The following is a 21648-nucleotide window of genomic DNA, read 5'->3' as shown; positions in this document are numbered from 1 at the left end:
AAACTTCTGAGGGTGAGAAGCAGCAGGAGTTGGAGAGAGGACAGCAGGTGTGATGCTGACTGTGCCATATGCTGGACTGCAGGGCAGCCCAGTGTTGGGGACAACCCACAACACTCTGTGTGTGTGTGTGTGTGTGTCTGCACATGGATCACTTCTCAAATGCCCACAGCTGCTGTGCTTAGCAGAAGAGGAGAGCCAGCACACAGGGAAGACAGATTCAGTCCCAAAAGTTACATTAAAAATGTTGACTTTCCGATGCCAAAGATTGATTTGTGAAACATAAGATTATACAGAGAAGCCAGTTGGCCGTAACTGGAATCGCATGTGCAAGACAAGCAAAGCCACATGTATCTCATTTATCTGTAATTTTAAAATAGTTCATTTTCTTGCTTGGTATGCAGGTGAGCAGTGGAGAAAGTGGTGCGTCTGCTATCCCTGAAAAGAAGAAGAAGAAAAAAAAATCAGAATCATCACAGGGACAATCAGTTTATAAATGGCCAAGATCAGAAGCAAATTATAGGCACCTTCTCCTAACTGCTACTAGACACAGAAAGAAAACAGGGCTTGATGGCAGCAGACGGGAGAGGCAGGAAGGCTCAGAGGCAAGCAGCTGGTTATCTTCCGACAATCAGTAGCAGCTGCTGTTACCTGTCTGGCTGGTGAGATAAGCTGAGCACTTACCGGCTGGTGCTAAGGATTTCAAGGCTTCCAAAAGATGTGGGCTTGAGAACTTTATAAGGCACCGGAGGGGTTCCTTCCTGTCAGCCAAGATGCCCCCACTTCTGGCACTCTTGAACTTGGTTTCCAGCTGTCAAAAAATATGTTTATAAATGATGGCTAAGTGCTGGGATCAGCTGGGATGGTAAGAGATAATGAACAGATTATGTATCCCATTAATTCCTGCATGTGGATCAATACAGGCAGAGCCCATTCCACTTGTCACTGCAAAGAGTCAAAGTGGTATAGGAAAGACAGCAGCAGAAAGTGCCAGCAAAGCGCCTGACCGGCAGGAGAAGTTGACTGTCAGGGCTGAGTGTTCACACTTCCCTCAGCACAGCACCGAGCTACAGGAGAAGTCAAGTGTTTGTACTTCCCTCAGCATGGTACCCTACCTTCGGGAGAAGCCAAGAGTCTGTGCTGCCCTCAGCATTTTGCATTCAGCATAAAAGCAATAAATCCTCTTTTCCCCCTCCCCTTAGGGAACAGAGGTTGACCAGATGTCCCGCCTGGATCCAGCTGGAGAGATGGCTTGTTCAGAGGTTACAAGCATTGGCTGATCTTCCAGAGGTCCTAAGTTAGGTTCCTAGTACACATATGGTGGCTCACAACTTCCTGCCCCTAATTCCAGTTCCAGGGGAATCTACACTGTCTTTTGGCCTCTGCAGGCATTGGGCCCCCATCTGGGGCATATACATACATACAGGTAGAAACAATATATATAACATATATAATCTTTGATTTTATATATGTAAAATCTTTTCATTAAGGAAGACTCACAACATACCTAGAAGCTGGATGTGGTAGTGCCCGCTTTTAGTCCTAGCTCCCAGGAGGATGAGTAAGGAGGACTCCAAGTTTGAGGCAAGACACCATCTCAACAGCCCACTTCCTGAAGAGCCCCTCCCAACCACAGCACACAGAACAGCTCACTGTGAGTCCCACGTGCAACTCACCTAGCTGAAGCTGTTACCAACAGCTCTGGTTTCACCTGTTAGTGCTCCCCAACCCAAGGCTGGTACAAATCTAAAACAATATAGTATATGACCTGTAAATATTTCAGTATGTATCGAAAGGAGACCCGAAAGGTATCTCTGTGCTGTTGTCATAAATTGTATTTTACTTAGGGTCTTCCCATGTAGACCAGGTCTTTCTTGCTCTTTAACCTCAGCCTCCCAGAGTGCAGACTATGGCAAATGTTTTGGAATACTTGCTTTTAATTTTTCAGGGGCTGGAGACTGAACCCAGGGCCTAATATATGTAAACACAGTGGTGCTTTGAATAAGAATGGCTCCCATAGGCTCATATACTTGAATAAGAATGGCTCCCATAGGCTCATATACTTGAATGCTTCATGACCTGGGAGTGGTTCTATTGGAAAGAATTAGAAGGATTAAGAGGTGTTGCCTTGTTGGAGGAAGGGTGTCACTGGTGGCGGACTTTGAGGTTTCAAAAGTCCATGCCGAGCCTAGTCTTTCTCTGCTTACTAGTCAGGATGTAGGTCTCAGCTGCTGCTTTAGCACCTCCCTGCATGTGGCCATGCACCCGCCATGCGGATAATAGATTAAACCTCTGAAACTGGAAGCAGGCCTCCAGTTAAATGGTTTTCTTCTGCGAGTGTCTCTTCATAGCAATTGGACAGTGACTGTGACTAGGACAGCACTTTGCTCCTGAGCTATATACCCAACCCTAAAACTTGAATAATTCTTCAGCACCATCAAATACCTAAGTATCACAGTAGGGGACTCTCAGTTTTTTTCTTTCTGCAAACAGTGCTCACGTGGCCTGGCTGGCCTGGACCCCTGGGTATACCAGCTGCTTCAAACGTGTAGTGGTCCCTCTGCCTGTGCCTACCAACCAAAAACTTGCCTGACTCTTAAAACTTGAGGCTCTATGGATGCTTATTTAAAGTCTGCAATGTATTCGATTTGTGCTTAGAATAGAGAGAAAGAAAGGACATCACGACATGTGGCCACTGGTGACTGAAAGTGGACAAGTGGCTTTAGAATCACTCTAGCCGTTTCCTGAGGTTGGAGGAAATCAGGTGTGAGGGAGTAAGTGCACCTGACTCACAGAGCACAACCGCTCTATGATGCTGAACAGGCAACACCATCTGTTTCCTGAACCAGTAGCTCTGCAGCTATAGTGTGCGGCCTAGAGCAACCAGGAACATGCAAAAACAGATGGCTGGGCGCACGGCTCCTGTCCTGGGAGGAGCAGGGTGGAGCTAAGAGCTGTGCTTCCTCCCCATTCCCAAGTGACTGGTTCTGCCAGTCCGGAGACCACACACTGAGAGCTACTGTCCTGGATTTATAAGCTCTTAAGGGAGGTAAGTGTGGTGGTTATATTGGTGACAGGAGGAAGCAGGAGCGTCAGCAGGTCAAGGCCACCCCTGACTACATAGTGAATGTGAGGCTTTCCTAGGCTACCAGGCTTCGTGTGAAAAACAATCAGGCTGGAAAGATGGCTCAGGGGTACAGTGCTTGCTGCTTGAACATCAGAACCTGAGTTTGGGCCCCCAGCACCCCCAGTGAAAGCTCGGTGTGGTGGATGTGTGTGTAACCCCAACACTTGGGAGGAAGTTGGGGCTCCCTGCAGCCAGTCCAACTGAAATGGAGCTCCAGGCTCAGTGATAGTCTCTGTGTCAAAGAACGGCCCAAAAGATAGCCAACAGTGAGTGACCTTTGGCCTCCATAGCCGTGAGCACATGTGAGCAAAGCAGTGTGTGCATACACATTCCTAAACACACACCCTCTCAAAATCAGCTTGGAAGGCGCCAACTTCTCCCTTTAAAAGCAAGTCAGAAGCCGGGCGTGGTGGCGCACGCCTTTAATCCCAGCACTCGGGAGGCAGAGGCAGACGGATCGCTGTGAGTTCGAGGCCAGCCTGGTCTACAAAGCGAGTCCATGATGGCCAAGGCTACACAGAGAAACCCTGTCTCGAAAAACCAAAAAAAAAAAAAAAAAAAAAAAGCAAGTCAGACCGACCAGACAGTCTTTGAGCCTCAGCGAGCAGATTGATGGCAGGTCCCAAGTGTGTCCTGTGGCTGTAAGAAGACTCAATGGAAACAGTTTTGCTTTTTCTTTCTTTCTTTCCTTTTTTTTTTTTTTTTTTAGACAGGGTTTCTCTGTATAGCTCTGACTGTCCTGGAACTCGCTTTGTAGACTAGGCTGGCCTCGAACTCATAGAGCCCTGCCTGCCTCTGCCTCCCAAGTGCTGGGATTAAAGGTGGGTGCCACTACCACCTGGCTAACGGAAATAGTTTTATTGGGGGTTGGGAGGAAGGCATGGGGAGCACAGGCCCGTGTCAGGTGACTATGATATATAGATCTTCTAATGGTGGCTATGGAATTGTAAACCTGTATCCCCGCACGGCCATGTGAGGGGTGGCAACACCCCTTTGAAAAAAGATTTAACTTACAGTGTACTCACACTGCTGATTTTTCATCTGACGCCAGTGGGCTAAGTAGTCTGTGTGCTTTCTCTTTCCTTGTTTTTGGGTTTCTGAGTCAGTCAGATTCACCTCCAACTTGCAAAGTAGCCCAGGCTAGCCTTGAATTTGAGATCTTCCTGCCTCAGCCTCCTGTGTGCCGGGATTACAGGTGTGTGCCACCAGACCCAGCTCAGTTATTCAAGTACTTAAGAGCATTTAGTGTGTGCTAACACTGTTCTAGGTGTTGAGAGGCTAATAGAGTATAGCCCCCCCTCACACCCCACAGTTAGCCACATACAACCGAACTACTACAAAGACAAAATACAAACTCAAAATTTCATGTCTCCTTTGCTAACAAGAGAACCTACAAATATAATAAAAAGGTATATGTAATTTATAAGTGTATTACATAAAATGGAAGTGATAAATGAAAAGGGAATAGTTTTGGACATGTTTTCTAATTACAGTTTCCACACCTTAAAAAAAAAAAAAAAAGAAAGAAAAGAAAAAGGCAATTTGCAGGTGATGCTCACTGCACCATCCTACCTTATACTGTGCAAATTCGAGCTGCGGCTGAGGGTAAGCTCCAAACGTCTCCCGAGTGACTCTTTGGATTCTCTCCTTTTCTTCTGCATTTTCATGAATGATCATTGAATCCACTGTGGGTGAGTGCGGATTGAGAGCGCCATTAGGAACACACGCCACCTTACACAGTACCCTTTCTACTCCTAAACTGCAGATGATTTGTAGAGCTCAGATGTTTCCAGTCCCCTCTTTTCACTGAAATAACGCTATTACACAGAACGGCTGGGGAGTACAGGCTGACAAAAGGGAGTAAGAAATACCTACAGTGCCATCACTGTCTAGGTTCTAACACACTTCCCATGTGGCTTCCTCACAGTTACCGTGAGTAAATGTGTATCATGTGTCCTAACACGGACCCACAGCAGCTCCTACGCCGTTGCAACGCAGCCCCCGTACTCTGTTCCTGACATCGGTTCTGTTTCCTTCCACTGCTAAATTGAGTTCAGGTTTTCTAGGCAGAGACCCAGTTCTCTGAGTAGCAGCGCAACCACCATATTAGGCTAGAACCAGTGAACCCGGATCACCAGGAGCCTGGGCTCCACCTTTCACACACCTAGCTCCATGACCCTGCTTGGAGCTACCAAGCCTTCCAGAGACCTGCTTTCCCAGGGGATAGCGCGCCTTCACACGATGCCAGTCAACCGCATGCTAGCGGTGCGGCATGCTGCTGGGTGGGAGAGCACCCTCAACGGCTGTCAGCCATTTTAGCAAATTCTGAAGGACGTCTGAGGTAGTGTGGCTTTCTCCCTCCGAATACTTAATTCTTGTTTTTTTTTTTCTCAAAGTACGAATCAGCTCTGTAGGTGCTTTCCTGCACAGCAGCCATCTGACAGCAAAGATGCCCTTCCCAACCCCTCCTCTGTCTCAGAGCACACGTACAATTCACGTCCAGTCCAAGGCTTGCTTCCTGCACAGGCATCGAGGAGTCATGCCTTTCAAAGGTCTGGGAGAAAGGAAAGACATTCATGTTGGGCTGTAGGTAGTAATTGCTTCTAGGGTGTAAAATGTGTTAAATCTTAGTTTAAAAATGCTCTTATGGTTTATGTTCTTAGGAAGTAGAAAGAAGCGACTGCTGTGCTGGTTAGACCAAGCACGGCGCCTAGGACAGCAAGCTGTGCAGCATGGCTGTTTGAGCGACTGGCCTAACAGCGCATCTCGGGAAAAGGATGCAGCTCAGAGGTTGAGTACCTGCCCCAGCATATGCGAGAGCCTGGGTTCGTCCCCGGTACCACACAGAAACCAAACCACCTCCAGGTGCAGGGGCGACACAAAAGCCAGAGGAATGAGAGGCAACACCTGCCACCTGGGCAGCAGCGTTGGGTCTTCATACCAGAAAAAATCTCTCTGGGGACTTTTAGGAAGTTAACTTTGCTATCAGAATGGACATTTCTTGAGTCCTTTCTACTGACTCTTCCTGATGAGTGGCAGTTTGTCCCACTCGGTGACTAACAACGTGAACTCTCTAACGACGCTCCGCTTGCACTGCAACAGAGCTTCCTCCTGCAGGAGGGCGGAGTCAGGGAGAGAAAGCAGCACCAGCTTCTTACAAGGCCTGCCTGGCAGTGCACGCCTGGAATCCCAGGACTTGGGAAGTAGACGCCTCTGCTAAGTAATAAATTGCAGCCCAGCGCTGGGTACACGAGATCCCATCTTAAAGCCCCAATAACAACAGAAGTAAAACTTATTTTCTCTGTTAAAGGAAGAAGCACATATTTGCGTTCACAGTTCGAGGTTCCTGTTTATAGTGGCTAGAAGTCACAGAGGCAGGACCCCGAGGCAAGAACATCTTCATGTATCACCCTTCCCCCTTAAAGAGTGACTTGCGGACAGCCATAGCTTCTAACTGCAAAACCTCTGTAAGGCTACACCCACGTGGAGAGGGTGAAGATGCGCAAACACTTGCCGTGTACAGAAGAAACCTTAGGAGCATAGAGGCAGACCAGCCCTTGTCACTCAATGGAAAATACGCATCCAAACAATTCATCATTCCATCTCTGGGCAGGGCAGGGCCGGGCTCTCGAGGCCTCACCCCTTCCTGAGGAACGCTAGACAGTTAATGGTTGCTGGGGGAAAGGAGTCAGTCATACTCCACAGCAGCCACTGGGAGGCGCTCTTGCTCTAGTGACTAACCGCACACCCAGGCTCACACAGGCCTAAGTTAAATGCAGTGGGCTCAAAAGGACCCTGCCCCATTCCTACAGAGAGGGTCTTGCTGGGAAGAAGGGGTTCAGCAGGATGGGAAAGGGGATAAGAGGATACCGGGGGCCAATATAGCCAAAGGTCATCATGTATGTATGAGCCTGTGAAAGAATAAACAAGCATGGACAAAGTGAGCTAACAGCTTCATCCACTCCTCTCCAGGGCCGGGCTGGAAGCGGCCCTCCACCTGTTCAGTGTGCGGAAGATGAAAGGAAAACTCAACTCTAAAGAGTTCCTGACAGCTGGGCGTGCTGGGGTATGCTTGTGATCCCAGCACTCAGGAGGCAGAGGCAGGCGGATCTCTATGAGTTCGAGGCCAGCCTGGTCTACAAAGTGAGTCCAGGACAGCCAAGGTTACACAGAGCAACCCTGCCTCAAAAGACCAACACCCCCCCCCCCCAAACAATAATAACAACAAAAGAGTTGTTGCCAGGCTTACCTGGTCATACTCTCTAAAAGCAATCGCCTTCAGCGAGTCCAGGTGCCGGCTCCTCAGAACCATCTGTGTGATGTGATGGTGTTTGGTAGCAACCTTTAGTGCCTTGGAGGGAAAGGAGCAAGACTGTTAGGGCTGCGCCTGTATCGACACATGCCGCTCAGTGAAACGCAGGCGCTGCGACTGCGAATGGGAAGAGCCCTGTGTGGAGGTGCAGTGCACCCCCGGGATCCCAGCCCCGTGTGGAGGTGTGGTGCACTTCCGGGATCCCAGCCCATGCGGAGGCGTGGTGCATCCCCGGGATCCCAGCCCCGTGTGGAGGTGCGGTGCACTTCCGGGATCCCAGCCCTGGGAAGGCTGAGGCCTATGCTGACCGTGGAGCCTGTGGAGCTTTAACAGATAGAAGCGGGGAGGGGAGCCACCAGCCAGCTGCAGAGCTGCTCAGCTGCACCCCGCTCCAGCAGGAGCTCCGGAAGCACCGGAGATGCTAACAGGAAGTAGTAATGACTAGGCCAAAATTGGGACGAAATTATTTTTGGTAAAGAAGCTAGGACGCCTACGATATCAAAGTGTAGTCTGAGTCAGAATGCCTCCACTGGCTCATATATTTGAATGCTTAGGCCCAGGAGTGAAAAGTTAGAAAAGAATGGCAAGAATTAGAAAGTGTGGCCTCCGAGGCAGAAGAGATGGCTCAGCGCTTAAGAGCACTGACTGCTCTTGCAGAGGTCCTGAGTTCAATTCCCAGCAACCACTTGGTGGCTCACAACCATCTACAATGAGATCTGGTGTCCTCTTCTGGCCTGCAGGTGTACATGCAGGCAGAATACTGTATATGTAATAAATCTAAAAAAAAGAAAAAAAGAAAGAAAGAAAGTGTGGCCTCCTAGGAGCAGGTGTCACTGGGGGTGGCTTGAGGTTTTAAAACCCCATGCCTCAGTCCCTATGTCCAACCCACCCTGTGGATCAGGATGTAGCTCTCAGCTACTGGTCCAGTGCCATGCGTGCTGCCATGCTCCCCGCCCTGATGATAATGGACCACACCTCTGAAACTGTGAGCCAGCCCCAATTAGATTCTTTCTTTTATAAGAACTGCCTTGGTCATGGTGTCTCTCTACAATAACAGAATGGTGAATAAGACATTAAGGCGAACCCCTTAAAAGAGAGGCTACGTACCTCTGACACAGGTAGTATTTTCATGTACACTATGTGTGGAAAATGATCACGAGTGCCAACTGCCATCAATAGGCAGGTTATAGGAATACAAACACCCACTATTACTGACACTGACAAACCAGCTTTGGCAGGAGACAGCAAAATGACGGTAGCTACTTGGGGTGAATGGAGTAAGGAGGGGTGTTTTTTGTTTTTTGTTTTGTTTTTCTGAGACAGGGTTTCTCTGTGTAGCCTTGGCTGTCCTGGACTCGCTTTGTAGACCAGGCTGGCCTCAAACTCACAGAGATCTGCCTGCCTCTGCCTCCCAAGTGCTGGGATTACAGGCGGAGGGTTTTTAACCCTTAGGGACTTCTGAACTGGTTGCATTTGTTTTTATATTAAGTATGCATTATTTTCACATTAAAAATAGACTAGACTGAGCTGATACCTCCTGTCAGGTCGCCACTGTAGGTAAGAACGCTCTCTGATCCTCACCCTAGCAGAGCAGGAACCAGGAGAACTAGGAAGTAAATCTTTTTGGGTGGCTTCTACCTGCGTGCACCTCTGAGCTAAGGGTCCTGAGTACTCCAGCTGTTGTGCTGTCCTCACCTGATGGAGAAGGGGTACAGTGCTCTTCAGATGGCAGGGGGAAATGAAGGCGTACGGAGTCTGGGGGTAATACACCACAAAAGTGGGCTTGTACTGGTTCGGCTGTGAAGACTGTGACCCCCAAGCAACCCGAATCCACACCGCACTCTTCTCGTCGACTCTGAAGCTGACCGTAACCTTACAAAGAAAAGACTTCTTCCCGGTTAATCTCACCACGGTACCAACTACTACGCCCTGAGACAGAAGCAATATTACTGTAACTTTTCATGCAGTGGACACCTGGCTGCTTTTTTTGGTCTACTTACAAATTATGTTTACTTGTAAGTATCTGTGAGTGCACACACTTGCTACAACATACACATGGAGGTCAGGGGTCAGCTCTCCCGTGCTACCACATGTGTGCCATGGATCCAAGTCAGGTCATCGGGCTTGGCAGCAAGTAACTGCCAGCTGACACATCACGCTTGGCTCTTTTTCTACTTCTTATGACAGTTTTTTGAGAAAAAAAAAAATCCCTTAAAAATTTCAGAGATGGCTCCTTGGTTAAGAGCACTTGCTGCTTTTGCAGGACTACAGTTTGGTTCCTCGCACCAACAGGATGGCACACAACCATCTGGGATTGTACAGTCCCTGGGGATCCAATGCCCTCTTCTAGCGTCTGCAGGCACCAGACATGCGCCTGGTGCACAGATATGCATGCAGACAAACACCAGTCCACATAAAGTAATAAAACAACACTTAGAAATGAGGTATCTGACTGGGCACACCTTTAATCCCAGCCATGGGAGGCAGACAGAGGTAGGCAGATCTTTGTGAGTTCTGGCTAGCCTGGGCTACATAAGTGAGGTCCTACTTCAAAAACAAAGCAAACCTAAGAGGAGGGGTGTGGCTTTCTATGAAGCCCGTTCAGTATTGCTGGTCAACACCCCCTCAAGTTTACAGCAGGGTTTTTGTGTGGCGTGAGCGCACTGATCCTGATGCTCTTACGTATGACATGTGGCCCAGAAGCTAAAAACACAGGAATGCGGCAGCACAGGCGCTTGTGTGGTGTTTGTTTCCTGGCCGGCCACCGATTGGTCTTTCTAAACTTCCAACTCTGACTGGACTTGCTCTGGAATTTAATGGCTGCTGCTAGCTCACCGGCTACCTCCTGCCCACCTTCCCTTTGGGCTCTGACCCAGGAAAGAGGAACCCAAAGAGAGGGCTGACTGGCTTGCTGTTTCCTCCCTCTGAGATCTTACTCCAGGAAGAGCGGGTGGCTATGCTGTCTGCTGGCTTGGAACCACAAAAACACACTTTGTTCAAAAGTGTCAGTGTCATCTAACACGTTACGTGGTGGTTTAAAAAGTGAGTATGCGCTTATCAGTTCACATTTCGAAGTCCTAAGACAGGACCCTAAGCTGTACGCTCTTCTGTCTCAGATAAAGTTGCTCAGCACCAGAAGCTTTGCAATGCCTTTCTGAGGGTCCTCCCTAGATGCCTTTCCTTCTTACTGCAAAGCCAAGGTGACCGATGACCATTAGCACAGCCTCAGGCGGACCATCTATTGGGAATTCATTAAGTAAGTTTGATGATTCATTCACTCGGTCATACCAGCCACCAAACAAGTCCTCACGGGTCAGCAGAGGGTGCTTCTGCCTTGGCAGAGTTCCCCTGGACACTACCACTCCTAAGAAGCACCGGGCGGAATGGGCAGGTGAGAGATGGAAGGAATACTTCAGTTTGTTAAGCTGATGGCATGCTATCCTCCCTCCCTCCCCAGATATTATGAATCTGATTTTCACAGGAGCCCAGGAGGACCATTTCTTACATTTTTTAGTGCTCTCTGAAGAATTTTCTTAAAGGAACTTTGGAACTGTCTCATATCAAAAAGGTCGACATCTTCACCTGTAAAAGTGCAGAGGGCGGGGGGCGGGGGGCGGGGGGTTGGCAGAGAAAGTTAAGGGAGCTACAATGCTTTCATCCTGTGCATCCCAAGGCAGTAAAGACCTGTACCACATACATGGTCCTGATGGTGCAGAGGATGTAGATGAGAAACAGGCATGTTTTCAAAAGGAGTCTAGGTGGGCATAGCTACGCACACCTTTAATCCCAGCACTGGGGAAGCAGAGGCAGGCCGATGGCTATGAGTTTGAGGCCAGCCTAGTCTACAAAGTGAGTTCAGGACAACCTAGGCTACACAGAGAAACCCTGTTTAAAACAAAACAAAACAAAGCCTGAGAGAGCAGATGGCTCGTTGGGCATGGCAGCACATACCTGTAATCTCATCACCCTGGAGAGAAAGGCAGGAAAACCACCACAAGTTCCAGACCAGCCTTGTCTACAGTGAGTTCAAGGCCAGCTCTGTCTATATAGTGAGTTCCAGACCAGCCTATGCTACACAGGGATACAATGCCTTAGAAACCACAAAATAAGGCCACATTTGTTACTCTTGCCAAAACACCAAAACAGATGTTTAATTTTTTTTTTCTTTTTTCTTTCTTTTTTTTTTTTTTTTTTGTTTAATTTTTGAAAGTGGGAAACATACCTGGTTCTTTACGCATCTGAAAGACATTCCAGAGCTTCTGGTGCCGACAGTGCTGAGTATCTGAAAGAGAAGGGCGTCCAGCTTAGGGTCGGGTCTTAAGACTTTGACGTGTGTGTTGATAAACACACATTCGCTTTTAAGCCACCACGTGGTGTGTCAGGTGACAGACAGGTTTGAGCAGAGTAGGTTTTGTGGTTCTCCTTCCCGCCCTCCTGCAAATACAGACTTTAATACTATAAAGTAACAGTAACTCACGAACGACGTGACTCAGCTTTGAAATCAAAGTTCAAACTTTAAAAAACCCAAAACATGGGTTGGAGAGATGGCTCAGAGGTTAAGAGCACTGGCTGCTCTTCCAGAGGTTCTGAGTTCAATTCCCAGCAACCACATGGTGACTCACAACCATCTATAATGAGATCTGATGCCCTCTGCTGGAGTGCATGCACATGTACAGGCACAAGGACTGTATACATAATAAGCAAATCTTTAAAAAATAAAACAAAAAAATCAAAACATAAACTTTAAATTTACTGCAGACAAATCCCAATTTTTCAATTCAACATAGGTGAGGCAGTTCAGTTTTAGTGTTTATCATCACTTTTGCCAGGTCATTTGTTATTTTTATTTATTCTTTTGAAACAAGCAGAGGTATTTTCTGTATATGGGTGTTTTGCCTGAATTTTTGTCAATCTGTGCACTATGAGAGTACCTGGTGCCCATGGAGGCAAGAAGGCAGCATAGAGCCCTTGGATTGGTACCACAGGTGGTTGTGAGGTGCCATGTGGGTGCTGGGAACCAAACTCCCGTCTTCTGGAAGAATAGCAAGTATTCTTAACGACTGAGACATCTCTTCGGTCCTTCCTTTGTTGTTTTTACATACGTCAGCTATGCACAGCAGGCACTCACAGGACGGGATGACTCTGAGGAAGCTGTCATGGCAGGCTTCCTTCTGCAGACACCTCAACCCTCACCTCGGCCTGCTCTTTCCTCAGTGGCTTACCCTGGTTACACTCAATGTGGTCCTGGTCCCCTCCAGGGCACTCAGGAAGAGGAGGCACTCGTTCAGTGCTGTAGCCCAGGCTAACCCTGCCTGCATAGAGCCCTCAATGCATGCGGAGTGTGACACAGAAGATGCCTTTCAGAAGACGAGAAGAGTACCTGGAGGAGGAGAAACGGGAGCCAGCGAGCTCAGCTGTCCCTTTATCCTTCTGGAGTCACACGGTCCCTATGCTGCGTGCGCCTTCTCCTCAGATCATGCCTTCTAATCTCTGAAGGGGATGTGGACTCCGCACTCAGGGTACCATCAACTTTGGCATCAGTGTTTTCCCTGTCTTTCCCTAGGTCCAGCATCCCTAAACATCCCTGTTACTGATCCCTCCTTCTTTCTTCATGGCACTGGGCCCGGTTTTATCTACAGCAGGTGCCAAAAGGCAAAGTGTGATGCCAGCCCCACAAAGCCGTTTTCTTCTGGCATTTTTTTTTTTTAATGTAGATCTGTGTTTAGAGTTGGGAAGACTTGCTAACTGGCCTCTGAAATCAGAGGCCGATTCAGCCACACCACAGCTGCAACAGAGCTGAGAGAGATGAGTCTTTGACATACCGCCAGTGATACTGCAGGGAATGGATGTGCTGGCTAGTTTTCTGTCCACTCGACACAAGCTAGGGACACATGAGAAGAGCGGATCTCAACCAAGACAATGCCTGCGTCAGACCGCCCAGTCAACAAGCCTGTGGTCCAGTTTTTGGGGACTGATGATTGATATGGGATGGCCCAGCCCACTGTGGGCGGTGCCACCCTTAGGTAAGTGTGATGGAATGGAACTCTAAGAAAGCAAACTGAGGAAGCCATGAGGAGCACGCCAGTGACTAACATTCCTCCACAGTCTTCAGTGCTTGCTTCCAGGTCCTGACTTTCAACTTCATGATGGACTATAAACTCTAAGCTGAAATAAAGCGGCCTTTTCCTCTCCAGGTCACTTTTCATCATGGTTTTTATCCCAGCAATAGAAAGAAAACTAGGGCAATATATAATGACAAAAATTAATAATAATAATAAAAAAAAAACAGGCTCTGGGCCAGAGATGGTTCAACTGTTTAGGGCACCCACTGCAAGCCTGGCTGCCTGAGTTTGGTTGGGGGCTTCAAGGTAGGCCAGGCCTGTCCTGACGTCCACAGCTGTGCCACATGTGTGCCCTCCCAATAAATATAATGTAGGAAACGGACCCCACGCCCAGCAAAACCGCTTCTATGTAAGTGCTTGACTTGCACTTCCATTTGACCTTCACCACAACCATTACTATCATTATTACACACATTTGTCAAAAGGAAATGCCAAGGCAAGCGATGTGAGCCAAGGCCGCCCAGTACTTACAGGGAAGCGATGATGGAGCCATGACACCGACGCATGCAACCTAGCCTTAGGGTCTGTGCTCTTCAATTTTAATAGGTGAATACCAAAGGGGGAAAAAAAAAATCCAAGAAGTATCGAGAAAAAGTTACACTTAATGACAAACTCAGTGGCACATTTTCAAATGCGCACAAAGTAAAGTCCAATAAGTGATGGTTCATGTTCACGAAGAACCAGTTCCTGTCTCTAAAGGCCCTGAGTTCCCACCTGTCCTAAAAACAGGGACCGACTGTCCCATGTCCACCAATCTGGGTGAGGTCTGAGGGTCAGAGAGGAGGTATAACTCTCAAAGGACACTAGACCTGTCAGTGACAGAGCAGGAACTTGGTACCGGGCCTGTCAACTCTACGACTTGCATCTTTAAAGACTTGTTTATTTTTATGTGTATATTTTGCGCCATGTGCATGCAGTGCCCAAAGAGGCCAGAAGAGGGCATCAGATCACTGGAAGTAGTTACAGGTGGTTCTGAGCCATCGTGTGGGTGCTGGGAACTGAACCTCGGCCCTTTGCAAGATCAGCCAGTGCTCTTAACTGCTTAGCCATCTCTCTAGACCCTAGAATCTGCATTACCATAGGAAACAAAACTCCAATGTGTAAAGAAAAATGCCCCAAACTTACACACAATGTCTAGAAGGGCCATGTCATCGAGACTTGCACACTTCTCCTGAAAGAGAGGGTGAAGCAATTAGAAAATGAGGCGCTCGCCCCCTTAAGCCCATTTTAGGGCTGGTCCAAGGATTCCATTAGGATGCCCATCTATCTTCAATCCACATTCTCTTGTTAACTAATAGCCACACCTCCAATTCTTGCCACAGCCCACATTCTCCTGAAACTCCCTCCACATTTATCACAACCTTTAGCTTTTAAAACATTAAAAATTCCAGGTATGGTGGCTCACAGCTGCAATCCTAGTGCCTGGGAAGCAACGGCAGAAGGACTGTAATGAGTTTGAGGCCAGTCAGGACTACAGAGTGAGATTGTCTCGAAACAAAACAAAAAACCACTCTGGGGCAGACATGAAACTGCATACAGGCTATGGTTTGCATGTGAAATGTCCCCACAGGTGCACGTGGCGAGCATTTGGTCACCAGTAGGTGGTGCTGTTTGGGGGTGGGGGTGGAGCCTTACTGGAGTTAGCAGGTCACTGGGACTGAAGCCATGAGGCTCTCATGAGCCTGGCCGTATTTCCTGTTCACTGGGTGACCATGTAGCTAGACCGGCCAGGGTGCTTCTGTTGCCACATGCTCTTGCAATGCTGCATGCTTTCAAGAGTCTGGAAGGACTGAACCTCCGGAGCATGAGCCAGAACAAACCGTTTCTCACTGAGGTTGTTTCTGTCAGTGCATTTTATCACACCCACAAGTAAGACAACATACTTCAAATTTTCAGATGTGGCCACGACTATACTTATGAAGGCATTGTCATGTCAGGGGGACAAAGAGGCCCAGAAACCTCTACGTCCAATTTCCTTGTGTCTCTCACCCTCATCTCCTTTTTCTGTCACCAGGTCTCTTCCTCCCAATCTTTGGTGCTGAGGCAACTGCGGCCCCTCCTCCTGTCATAACATTTGTATGTTCTAGTTTTATATGAATGTTAACAGAAGGCTGGATTCTTTTTTAATCTGGCTTCCTTGACTCAGCGTAATTATTTTGACACTCAGCCATTTCTTTTTTTATTGCTGGTACCTTCTGTTACATGACATCTGTTGCTTACCTGTGGAAGCACTTGGGATGCTTCTAGGCTTTAGCCATGACGAACCCTGCGCTAACACACATGCCTTTGGGTGGATATGCATGTGTTAGTTCTCATTTCTCCTGAGAAACTGCCTAGCAGAGGGATGGCTCAATCTATGGTGGCAAAGATTTAGATTTTAAGAGAAACTATCAAGGGGTGGAAAAAGTAGCTGGGGGTTGAGGACTTACTCAGCATGTATGACACCCAGGCTTCCATCCCAAGCACTAACACACAAAATACATGCTGGGTTTGAGGTACAAACAGCTCAGCAGATAGCCCTTAGCATGTACTAGCCCTAGGTCCAATGCCCAGGACCAGGAAAGACAAATAAATCCCATCTATCCCGCATGGGGATGACCAGTCTTTCCAATCCTAGACATTCTAACGACATTTACTTACATTTATCTGGTGACTAGTGGATCTGAACACTTCCTTCGTGTGCTTATTTACCACCTATATGTGTTCTGTGGTGAAGTGTCTAACCAAGTCCTTTATACGCACAAAGAATTATTTCAATGTGTATGGGGGGTTTTGCCTTCACCTATGTCAATGCACCACGTGTGTGCCTCGTGCCCTGGAGACTGGAAGAGGGTGTAAAGTGCCCTGGAACTAGAGTTGCAGATAGTTGTGAGCTGCCATGTTCGGGATGGGAATAGAATTGGGTATTTTCAAAAAACAGCTGGTGCTCTTAACCACTGAGCTACCTCTCCTGCCCTCATTATTATTAATTATCATTATTATTATCTTTAGACCCTCTTTTTCTTATTACTGACCCTTGAGACTTTCTAACACGTGCCAGCAGCAGGTCCTTTACAGGTCAGGGGTTAGAAAGGTTCCTTCAGTCTGTGGCCTTTCATAACAGTATCTTTCTTTCTTTTTCTTTTTCTTTTTTTTTTTTTTGGTTTTTTAAACAGGGTTTCTCTGTGTAGCCTTGCATGTCCTGGACTCACTTTGTAAACTGGGCTGGCCTTGAACTCACAGAGATCCACCTGCCTCTGCCTCCTGAGTGCTGGGATTAAAGGCGTGCGCCACCACATCCAGCTGTAACAGTATTTTTCAAAGGAAAAAAAAAAATCAATTAATTCTATCAGTATATCAATTGGTTTTTCTTTTATGATCCATCTTTTTGTGCTCTAAGAAACCTTTGCCTAGTCCAATGACACAAAGATTTTTCCTCTTATTTTTCCTACATATTTTATAGTTTTAGGTATTACATTTGGGTCTTGGTTCTATTTTTTTTTTTTAACCAGTAGAGGGGATGGACTGACCTTGTCTTACTTGTTTCTGAGACAGTCTTCCTAGGCAGCTGATCCTGAATTCACTATGTAGCCCAGGTGTTATCCCTGCCTCAGTTTCCATAGTTCTAAGACTGAACACATATACCTCCTCGACCAGGAAAGGTGTTTCTGCACATGAGCCTCTGACTATTGTAGCCCGTGTGCTGGGAAGATTGTTTTTCCCTCCCGGAACTGTTCTCTGTAGCTTCACTTTAAATCCACTAACCGTATGTACATACGGTCTAGATATATTCTATTGCACCAATTTATTTGGCTGATAATTTTAAACACTGTTACCTCACACAGCAGAATCACCTCCTGGGCCAGAAATTCCTTTCTCTGCTTCAAGTTTATGGTCTGCAGTTGCTCATCAGACAAAAAGTCCCAGGATTTTAGGATGGTCTTCATCTCCGACACAGGGATTTTCAGGATGAGCCTCCGGAGAAACTCGGCAACATTCTCATTCATCTCCTCGGCCCTTGGACAAAACAAAAAGAACACAGTAGTGTATTAGCCAAGTACAGAAAGTTCAGTGTGAGTTGTTCAGGACTTCCTAGGTCACACACCCAATCCTTACCTTTTCTCAACAGTGTGTGCTGTTTGAAAACACAGAATTTAATTAGGTTCTCTAAGCTGTGTGTGTGTGTGTGTGTGTGTGTGTGTGTGTGTGTGTGTGTATACATACTCTTAGTCTCCTGTAGCCTAGGCTGGGCTCAAACTCAGAACATGGCTGAGGATGACCTTGAATCATTTAAAAAAAAAAAAACACATTTACTTTATTTTAAATTTTAACCATTTGTTCGGTTATGCGTCTTTGCACATGAATTCGGGTGTCTGAGGAGCTAAAGGTGTCAGAGTCCCTGGGACTGAAGTTACGGGCCACCTGATGTGGGTCCTGGGAAGTGAACTTGAGTCTTCCAAAACAACATAAAGTGCTCTTAACTGCTAAGCCATCCTCCTGCCTTTATTTCCCAAGTGTGGGAGTATGGAGTGAGTCACCGGGCCGGGGTCTAGTCAGTGGTGAGTTAAACCAAGGGCTTCCTGCACACCAGGCCAATCCTTGACCAACCGAGCTATATACCCACATCCCAATCTTGATACCTATATCCCAATCGCCAGATTCTTTTCCCCTGCAGCTTTCCTGAGAGAGTGTTTCACTCCGTAGCCCAGGCTAGCCTGGAATCCACTATGTAGCCAAGTCTGGTCTAAAAGTGGTGGCAATCCTCCTGCTTCAGCCTCCTTACAGCTAGAATTAGAAGTATTAGTCACTATACCCAGGATGCTTTAGCATTAAAAAAAAAAAAGTTAGTGCTGTTATAATTTGGATAAGGTTTGTACTCCAAAAGTTTGTGCTGAATACCAATTTAATGGTACTGAGGGGGGGTGAATCTTTAGGAAGCCTAGTGGGAGGTGACTAGTTGGGTCACTGGGGTACCACCTTCAGAAGAGAGTAATGCACACTCATAGGAAGTCAGGTCTCCTGGACTAGGATTACTCTTCTCAAGAACTTTTTTTTTTTTTTTTTTTAAAAGAGGGCTGGGGAGTCCATGCAGCCAGTAAAGAGCTTGCTATACATGCAAACTTGAGTATGATCCCCATGCCCTTGTGAAAATCCTGGTGCTTGGGGGGCGGGGAGCAGAAGGCTTGAGGTGGGGAGGCCTGCTGGCCAGGCAGTCTAGCAGAACCGGTGGGCTGCAGATTCAGTGAGAGCCTGTCTCAAAAAAAAATAAGGTGGAAAGTGACTAAGGAAGGTACCGATGGTTTACGTCTAGAACACAGGTGCTCACACAAGAACACTCACACACATTTGCACACCCAGGCACTCCAAACAACCACACACACAGACACAACTGGGTTGGAAGTGGCAGGATGTTGTTAATTTAGTCACGGGGATATAGACTGTAAACTTAGCCGCAAGGAGGCTGCCCGTGGCTATTGAGTGCTACGATGTACGGCTTTCCCCACTAGCTCTCTGGCTTTTTCCACCACCTGACCGCTCTTCTGCCTTTTCGGCTTGCCCCTCACACACGATCCTGCAATAAAGCCCTCTGCCATACTGTGATGCAGCTGATACAATGCAAGCTACTTAGACACTTATTTCTGGAAGTTTCCAGGTAATATTTTAGTCTGTGGCTGATTCCCTATCATCTGTGCACTACAAATGCAGACGCCTGTAGCATTTTGCTTTCGTGTTTCAATGTACTGCCAATTGTACCCCGCCTTCCTGCCCTGTGGCTGCCGGGAGAGTCTTCCAGCGCCCCCACATGGGATAGCTCCCTCAGCAATGGGTGACCCCAGGAGTAGGGAAGCTGTGGTACAGGGCAAGGAGGTCCTGACCCTTTTTTTCTTCAGAGCCTTTAAAGGGCACAGCTAATCCAACTAGTACCTCAGTTGGAATGCTGCTGCAGGAGGTAAAATACAAACAAGCTGAGTTTCTTTCTTCTTTTGGAGACAGGGTCTTATTATGGAGCTCTGGCTGTCCTGGAACTCACTATGTAGACCAGGCTGGCCTTGAACTCACAGATATCTACTTGCCTCTGCCTTCCGAGTGCTGGGATTAAAGGCGTGCGCCACTATGCCCAGCACACAAGTGTGAGTGGGGCAGTCTCCAGCTATTCTGTGTCTTAACTCCTACAAGATAAAAGGACTCAACTATAAAGTTCTTATAATTTCTTGTGGTAATTCAGTTCTCAGCTTTGTTTCTCCCCAGAAAACTTACTGCAACCATCCAACAAAAAAAATTTTTCCCCAATCTTCCATGCCTTGTTGTTTTTACAGAACCACCTGTAGCTTTATTATTTTATCATAACTACATTAAACTTTTCTTTTTGTGTGTGTGTGCTCAAGCCAGGGACTATGTTCATCTTATTCATTACTATGTCTGTAAAATCTATAGCTGCGCTATAAGTATCCTGGCAGGAGGAAGTCCTTCTAAGGAGAGTCACTTGTGTGCGTCCCCTTTGAGCCAAAGACACCAACTAATGAAAACCGGCCTAGGCATGTAGTGGAGAAGAAAAGGCTGACACCTGGTGCTCGTCAGAGGCGCTTCGCAGGAGAGACTGAAGGCAGACAACAATGGCTCAGACATGGGAAGGGCCACACCATCACCAGGGCTTTCCAGTTGTGTGTATCTCCTGCTCCCTGTTTAATCTTCTGCCTCAGGTCTGAACATCAACGGTGGACTTGGTGGGTGGGGGGGTCACTAGACCTCTTTGTTTTCCTGGTGTGGCCGCACTGAAGAAATTTCTTTTTTCTGCTTTTCATTGTGACTGGCCCCTTTAATTGGCCTACTGAGGATCGTAGCCTACTGAGCCTAGCTCGTTAGGGCTGCCAGGCCCAGGCTCTGACTCTTAACAATTTCAGTGACTGTCAGTCAAGTCACTCAGTGAGTCCAGTCACCTGAGGAATGTTTCAAATACACTTGACAAAAGCCTGAAGGGCGAATGACAGGACAACCTCCCTAAGCAGTGTGCATATGAGAATTCTAGTCTGTAGACTATCAAACTGACCTCATGAGGGATTTCTCGGGCATGGAGGAGGTAAAGTGGGGGAGGGTGTACGCAAAACAGGCATTTCTCCCATCCCAGTACTAACCAGGCTTGATGCTGCTAAGCTCAGGGATCAAGGCATTCAGGTACCCAAAGGCAAGATATAAACTTCCGAAGATTCTTAATTCCGGGTGGCTTGCAGAATGCCATTCCTAAGAGAAATGATAGAAAGGGCGTAAAATAACAAAGTTTGCAAGCCTTTGAATGAACTTTTCCCCTCTATTTCTATTTTCTAGCGCTTTACTACAGTAGTTGCTAAGACGCAGCTGAATGTACGAGACAGAGAAGATTCACTCGAAAATAAAGATCCCGTAGACGCGGGAGGGAGCATGAGGAATAAAGCAACAGGATGCATGGACAAAAAAAGACGCGAGGCAAGGAATCGGAGAGCTAACGCCCAGCTGGAACCCGGGGCTCAAAGTGGAGCGGCCTTACGGCGGGCAGACCGGAGCTGCCACAGCGCAGACTCCAAGGGAAAGTCCCGCCCCACTCCGGGCGGATAAGACGCCACGGACGCGCGTCACCGCACTCTTGCCCCTACCCGGGCTTCACTAATGTCACCTCTAGGCCAAGATCCCGAGGCGGCACTGCGCCGTGACAACTTTCCCCATAAAGGTGTAGGGATAGCTCCTTTGGTCTTCCTGCTGCCTCTCGGGTCCGATTCGGTGTCAGTGAAGCGTACCTTACCGGCTCGCATCTGCAGCCATTCCCGCCGACACGCTTTCGAAGCCACCAATGGTCGTTTGCGTCCCGTCCACAGGGCAAGCCCCCTGCACTGCTTCAGATGCATAGGGGGATGCGGCTGTGGGCGCGCCGGATGAAAAACGCTTCGGGCCACCAAAGCAGCTCTACTCAGGGACAGGATAATGTAAATTAGTTTATCCGCCGCCTGGAAATCCGCCTTGCAGTCAGCGTTGTGTGCTGTCCCCGAAGAACCTCAGTGGTCTGGCCCATCATCCCCCTTAGTCTGCAGCAGTGGACCCGTCCGGGAGGGGCGATGCTCGCCGGGGCGGCGCATGCGCAG

General features: G+C 47.8%; 1 protein-coding gene across 1 annotated transcript; it reads right to left on the bottom strand.

The window, feature by feature from the left end:
• Positions 1 to 144: 144 nt before the first annotated feature.
• On the bottom strand, positions 145 to 20849 carry Cenpn (centromere protein N). The gene is made up of 11 exons (XM_051169090.1): positions 20671 to 20849; positions 17374 to 17554; positions 14684 to 14729; positions 11659 to 11718; positions 10942 to 11018; positions 9132 to 9308; positions 7374 to 7475; positions 5615 to 5678; positions 4697 to 4809; positions 682 to 808; positions 145 to 435 (listed from the first exon to the last, which is right to left on the bottom strand). Exons 2-11 carry the CDS (start codon positions 17542 to 17544, stop codon positions 353 to 355), a joined length of 1020 nt encoding a protein of 339 aa, XP_051025047.1. The 5' UTR covers positions 17545 to 17554; positions 20671 to 20849; the 3' UTR covers positions 145 to 352.
• Positions 20850 to 21648: the final 799 nt, after the last annotated feature.

This window comes from Acomys russatus, chromosome 26, assembly GCF_903995435.1.
Source record: "Acomys russatus chromosome 26, mAcoRus1.1, whole genome shotgun sequence".
Taxonomy (NCBI): Eukaryota; Metazoa; Chordata; class Mammalia; order Rodentia; family Muridae; genus Acomys; species Acomys russatus.
The sequence above is the reverse complement of the archived record's forward strand: the minus strand, read 5'-3'. Positions and strand labels throughout refer to the sequence as shown.